Source organism: Gavialis gangeticus, unplaced genomic scaffold, assembly GCF_001723915.1.
Source record: "Gavialis gangeticus isolate Ggan-Ray unplaced genomic scaffold, GavGan_comp1, whole genome shotgun sequence".
NCBI classification, from domain to species: domain Eukaryota; kingdom Metazoa; phylum Chordata; order Crocodylia; family Gavialidae; genus Gavialis; species Gavialis gangeticus.
In genome coordinates, this window is record NW_017729022.1 from 129,451,918 (window position 1) to 129,458,677 (window position 6,760).

Below are 6,760 nucleotides of genomic sequence, written 5' to 3' on the forward strand. Positions count from 1 at the left end.
TAGTGTGCTTTAAGTATTGGTAGCCCAGTAAGTTGCTAGGCTCCTTTGCAAAAAGCACTGAGTTTTGATCTGTTCTCGTACCTGTAAGCAAGAGCTTCCACTGGGAATGATATCTGTTTCCATTAATATTGCTCAGGACAGGTTGCTCAGATCAAAACCCATCCCCAGTTGCACAGCAGGTGTAGCTCAGCCGAGGTCTGTTGCTCTCAGTGGAATTACACCACTTGATGCCTGCTGAAAATCTGGCTTGATACGCTAAATTCCAACTATGACAACGCCTGGCTTCAAACAGCCTCTGGCCAGCCGGTGGCTAACACTAACTCCACCCAGCCCAGAAGGGCTAATGCTCTCTGCAGCATGAGAAACTTAACTGTAATCTCCTGTACCTTTTCCTCCCAGGGCTCATAAGAACAGCAGGCAAACCCGTGTGTCAAACTGGTTGGCCACACCTGTGCTCAGCTCCTTCCCTGTAGGCGGTAACATTTATTTCTCTGATCAGTTAAGAGTTTACCTGTCTAGGGGACTTTGGAAGGCTGGACTGGAAAACCTTACCTAGGAGCAAGACTCACTGACTCTGCTTTAGAACAGACCAAGATGTCGTCTGCAGCCACCACAGCCTCCTTGCCCAGCGGCTTTGCAGTCCTGACCTCTTTCCCTGATATCCTCTTCATCCCTGAATTTGTAAGTTCGACCTTTGATTTTTAACTGAACTTTTAGAACCAGGGATACAGATTCTCAAGGTGCACCCAGACATCATGCTGTTAAGCAAGGGGCTGCTCTTGTGTTAGTGTTTCACTGAAAAACTTATTATTTGAGGCTTTTCCTTCTGGATGTGTGCTAGTACACAGGGTGTGCTGTGAGCTTTGCAGTAAGTGACATGAATACACATGCGAATGAATTCAGGATTGAAGCTTACTGCATACAGTATTTCAAACTTTTTTCTCAGTGGAAATAGCAAAACTGGGAAATTTGAGAAAACGGGACATGAAAGCTCCACTAGAAATGCATTCAGGTCTTGAAGACAATTTTGAAAATCTCTGAAATTGCACAATTTCCCTCTGAAGGCAATTTAGCAGCTGATAGACCCTGAATGAACGCAGACTTTTTTGGGTGGCAGGCTGTGGCTGAAGCACGTAACTATGAACCTAATTCAGATGAAAATTAAGTGGGACTTTAGGAGTCCAAGAATCCTGATTATATACTTAGTTTGTTTTAAAAATCTATCTTGCTATGTACTTTCTGATAAAAGACTGGCACAGTCTCTGTCTGGTACACACAGCACTGCAACATGATACAGAACTAACAGGACAAAAAACAGGTGTATGTTTATATTATGGATGTATGTTATGTTAGAAATGTAACACCCTTACTGGTTTTAAAGACTTTTTTGCATAGGCCCAAGGGGAAAGGAGTAAATCTGGGGAAGAGCCCTGCTTGTTTCCTTTCAGATCATAATTTTGTTACTGTTGGAAAAAGGAATAAAGAACATATTTAACATAAATAAATGGAAAGAGCATCAGACTGGCTCTGCAGGGTGTAGCTGGACTAGATGACAATTTTCTATCAAAACTTTTTTCCCCATGGAAAAATTGGATTTTCAACTAACTGCAGAACACATTAGCAGAAAGGGTCAGTTTGCTAAAAAAATAGTTTTAGCTTTTAAAAAAAGAAAATATTCAACCCAAGGATTTTTTTTCAGTTTTTTTTCCGATTTTGTGCATGTGTGTGTTTAGAAGTAGGAACACTTGGCTTCAAATATTAAGTTTTTCAATGAAAAATCATATTTTTTCTTAAAAAGTAATTCCTGATGTGCCGTGTATATGACACTACTTCATTCAATTTCAAGATAGGCAACCAGGCTGAAAAATTAGCTCAATTTAAGTTAATGGGAGTCTTGACATTGACTGCAATGTCTTGTTAATTGACTTGCCCAAAAGCACAGTGTGGGTCAGGGGCAAAGCCTCCAGCTAGCATGGGTTTAAAACCCACCCACATGCACACTTTGTACTTTGCAGTTTTAAAATCAGAGGAAAATAGGAGGTATTGTGACAGTTTTGCAAAGAATGCAGCTACATACATAAAACTAGGGTTGAAATAATGCTGTCTAAAATGAAAGTACAGTGTCATTATCCTGATCCTGAAAGCTACTTGGAGCTCCTTGTCAACAGGGGCCACTGCCACAAATGCTGACGAGGGTAAAGAAAACAGTTTTGGCCTCAGACATGTGATTGAAATCATAGTGGTAGCAGCAGCAATTGGAGACTGTTGATGGCCCGATCAGGAGTGGGGTTCTAATCCCCAAGGTCCCTGATTATCTTAGAACAGTTATACTTGGGGTTTTTGGATGTTAACAACTATGGTACTACTCTGCAGCTTTGAACCAACCCTTTGATGAGGGAGGTTGTTTGTCCTACACTTCTACCTATCTCCCAAGTTCACTCTACATCCCTGCCCCCAGCACAGGCTGCAATGTCACAAGGGGAAGAATGAGGACATTATCTGATCAGCTCAAGGTAGCCTAGTCTCAGAGCTGGGCCCATAGTAGTGCTTCACTGCCCCTGTGATGCAACTCAGATCCAACGTGGCAATGAGTAGGCAGGAGTAGCTGGCTATTAGGAGACCGTCTACTCCCTTTCAGGTGAGGAATGGGCGTAGGCAGATTGTGACTAACCCAAATGGCAGTCTCCACAAGGAGCAATCCAGTCTTGCAACGTGCCTATGGCCATGCCTATCTGCAGCTCCCCAACAGTAGCACAAAGGTTGACTCTTCTCTGGAAAAAGTAGCAGCAAGGTCAGGGTGGCCATTTTATGGGCCTGCTTCATACTGCTCCCCAGCCACCTGAGAAAGAACTGGCAACCTCCCTGTTCAGAAGAGGGGGGAGCGGGTAGGAACCACAGCCAAGCCTCAGAGCCTGCAACAGCCTTTGATAGCTGAAAGGAAGGAGGGGAAAATCCACATGGATTAAAAGCCATACCAAATGGAGGGGCCTGCATTGCAGGAGAAATTGATGAGCCCTCTGGGCTCAAGGATTTGTAGCACCATAGGGGTGAGTAAGTCTCTTGCATGGCTTGCACAAAGAACTTGTTAAGATGCTTGTTCTCAGGGGCTAGGGACAGACATTCAAAAATCCTGAGACTGACTTGATTCAATCTTTGCAGATTAGTCTGACCTAGCTAGGCTGAACCAGTTCATAACCGGACAGATGTGCTTTCTGGACTGAGAAAATTCAGACACATGCCTGGCTAGAGCAGCCCTTTCTTCCCTTAAATAGTGTTGAGCTGAGAAGGGCATGGCCTGCCCCAGCAGGGCGCTTTAATTAGGGAGGTCTGCCTGTACCATCCCAGGCTTTTCCCTGCTGGCTGCTCAAGGGGTAGGAGTGTTGCCAGCCCCCAGCTAGCACTGTGAGGCAAGGGAGTGTGTGCAGTGCATGCATGTGTTGATGATAGGGAGCTTTTCAATCTCCCTCCCTGCTTCTTTGTACTGTTTGCAGCAAACTGACAGGCCAGCAAGCCAGCAGGGGTCTGATAACAGTGTTTATCACCCCATCAGCAAAACAATAGTCTCTCTCCATTAGTTCAAACTCCTCTTAAACAGCTTACCAGCTGACCTGTTGATTAGCTCCAAAAAGCCCTAAGCAGTCACTGTTGCATTTACCTGTCCCCCTGAAGTTGGACGCACACACACACACACACACACACACCACCCCCTCCACCCTCCTCGGCATTAGCTAGCATACCACATGCCTAGGGTCTGTGGAGCTGGGGTCCAGGCTGTGGGAGATAGGTGGGAGGAAGCAAGCAACAAGGTGGGGGTAGGGCAGGGGGAAGCCAGGCAAAGTCTCTGCTGGAGCTCCAGTCAGGGAGAAGAGGGGAAGGGCTAGCTCTGCTGTCGAGCAGAGAGCCCCACCCAGCCCAGAGAGTATACCGGGATGCTGGGGGAGTCTGGTTTATCTTAAACCAGCAAGGGGTCTGGGATAGACATATAAACTGATTTGACCCAAATCAGTTAAGTCTGATATTACATTCAACCAGGTTTATCTCAAATTGGTTTCAACCATTTTCAAACTGGTTTATATGCAGTGAACATCTGTTCTGTTACAGGTTTAAACCAGTTTCTGATCACTTAAATCAGTTTATGTGTAATGTCTGTCCCTAGCCAGGGAGGACTCTACTGGCCTGCCCATGCCTAGCTGGGAGCTTTGGCGGCACTGGCCAAGGCTGCGATGGTGTGTCATTATGCTAGCACAGCCTGTTCCCCACCCTTGCTACTAACCAAGGAGCTTTCCCCAGGAACACACCAGGTGCTGCATCTATTAACATTGGCCTAAGATTGGCCATGCCCCCCCCGAGGTTGGCTGCTGCCACTGCTGGCAGAGTCTGCGGGCACTGGCTGACCACTGCTCACCCCTTCCCACCCCACACCGGCACCACTGCGACTGCCTGCGGGCAGTCGCTGCTCAGTCTTCCCTTGCCACTGACATCTCTGTGGCCACACCCCCACCGCTGCCGTGCCTCCCCTGCTCACTGCTGCCACTGCTACCTGTGGGTGGTCACCATGCCCCCTCCAGCCTCAGGAGGCACAAAGTGTTCATGTCCATTAGTCAGGTGGCTCTTGGAGCATCTGCCCCTTTTCAAAGGACATTCTGTTGCCCCAGTAGGAGTGCCCACATCCGAGTATTACAGCACATCCGCCAGATGTCTTTGGGGAAGTGGGAGGAACCTGCCTAATGCAGGCAAAAGCCTGGTGTGGGCCTTGGTTTCTGACAGGTCCATTGTGTCCAGGCTGCCACTTTGGTTAGTCAGCTCTGGGTAGGACAGCCTTACTGCCACTGGAGAAATAAAGAAGCTCCTGTTGGCTAGGGCAGGGCATCATAAAAAACAAAAAACACACCTTAATCAAACACTGTCTAGAGTTTCTTTGTAGTTATTTGGCCTCCAGGGTGTGGCAGGAAGATGCTTCTGTGGTATCTGTTGGCACAAGGTTTGTGGTATTATCCCTGCCCTGGGGATGGGACATGACACAAAATGCACTGAATACAGTCAAGCTCACTGACAGGGCTGGGCCTCCAGGGTTAGACATGACTTAGACTTCCAGTGGTTAGAACAGGTGAGTCTAGTGAGTCTGACTGGGACACATCCCCACTGCTGTACAGTGGATGCCGAGCAGTGGCTGGGTTTTGTGTACTCTGGACCCTGGCCAGAACAGCGTCCTTCCTGGAGGTGGTGGAGGGGAAGGGTGCGGCTGGCCCTCCACTCCCCATGAACCACACAGTTCCTGATGGGAACATACCAGGTTGAGATCAGAGCAGCCGTTCCTGGCTCTCTCAATCAGTCTTCTTTCTTGGAGGGGTGGGGTGGGAGTGATGCTGAGTGGGGCCTCTTCTGCATCACCATAGGGGAAGGGAGAGCAGCATCTCACTAGTGAATGATTGGGATACTGAACTGCCCATGGAGGACTTTATCATGTCTGTGAAAAAGAAACAGACTCATGGCTCCAAAGAGGCCTGGAAATGACAGAGCAAATGCAAGGCCAGGGCTGCCTTCCCTGAAACCAGCCAGGGTGATCCAGACCCGTTTCTGAGGAGTAGGTCAAATATATGGAGCCAGTAGGGCTTTTTGCACCCACGTCCTTCTCCATTAAACAAACTAATAAATCACCCAAGTCCAGCGCTGGAGATAACCAACTAAAGGAACTGTAGGCGGGGCCCAGAGCCAATGAGATTACAGGACAAATGCACAGCTGAGGGCAGCCAAAAAAACATTTCCCACCCAGTTGACAGAAGAGACCACGATAACCAGTACAGGGTGGGGTGGAAACAGTGAGGGTCTGTGAGACTAGCAGCTTAAGAGAGGGACTTGGGGGCAAGGAGTGGTCCATTCTCTCTCTGCAGCAGTTCTTGGGGTTCTGCCAAAATCTGTCTGCTGAGGAATAAAAATATCCAGCTCCCCTTTGCTGACTCCCTACTTCTGCTGCTACTGCTACTGTAGCCCTGGTGCGTACTACAGGCCAGTGGGGAGAAGAAATTCTCAGCATAGTCCTGTCCTTGGAAGATTAGCAGCAAGGATGGATCCAGAAGGGAGATACAGGTGCACTTGCACCCTGCCTTTGACTCCTGTTCCAATCAAAGTTTAAAACCATCTGCTTTGTAGTGGCAGCAGCATTTCTATTCAGGCAGCAGTGTGGTAGACAACTGACTTCATGACTCATTAAAATCTGCTTTATTCCTTCTAAACTCTCCATTCCACAGGTGTTAATGACCCTCTGTCTTTTTGAATGGTCTTGATGTTCCACTAATTAAGGTAGCCTTTCTTCTGCAATTAGCTGCTCCCTATAATGTAGCTTTTATTTCAAAGCCTTGCAGATTGTTTTCTTAGCTCATTTCAGTAAAGTTACATTTATTTTTGCATCAAACTTAAATGGAATAATATAGCCCTAGGCCCCTAGCATATTAGTAAAGCTTGTAGTTTCTTTTTATCTGGAGGAAAATGTGTTCTGTTATATATGATGATGCATTTCACCATGTGCACCCTCCTTTTCATAATCCCACCTATGATTAACACATTTTCACACTATGACTTGTGATGATTGTTTGATACACTGGCAGTAAATATTAGGCGTGCCCTAATAGAGATTGTTGGGGCTGATACCGACAGCTGATTTTTAAGGAGGCATATAAACTGATACCGATTTGACTTCCGATACCAGCCCAACAGCTTGGAGAGCTGCGTGCAGCTGGTAAATCTGGTGTGGTGGAAGGGG

The 6,760-nt window shown here is 47.1% G+C and overlaps 1 protein-coding gene across 1 annotated transcript in view; it reads left to right on the forward strand.

Moving 5' to 3' along the window:
• Positions 1–388: 388 nt before the first annotated feature.
• The window catches only part of MAL (mal, T-cell differentiation protein), a 55,511-nt gene continuing 49,139 nt past the window's right edge, over positions 389–6,760 (forward strand). The window contains exon 1 of the mRNA XM_019516173.1: positions 389–681. Within this exon, the coding sequence (XP_019371718.1) occupies positions 595–681 (87 nt within the window). The 5' untranslated portion in view covers positions 389–594. The remainder of the gene's footprint in view (positions 682–6,760) is intronic.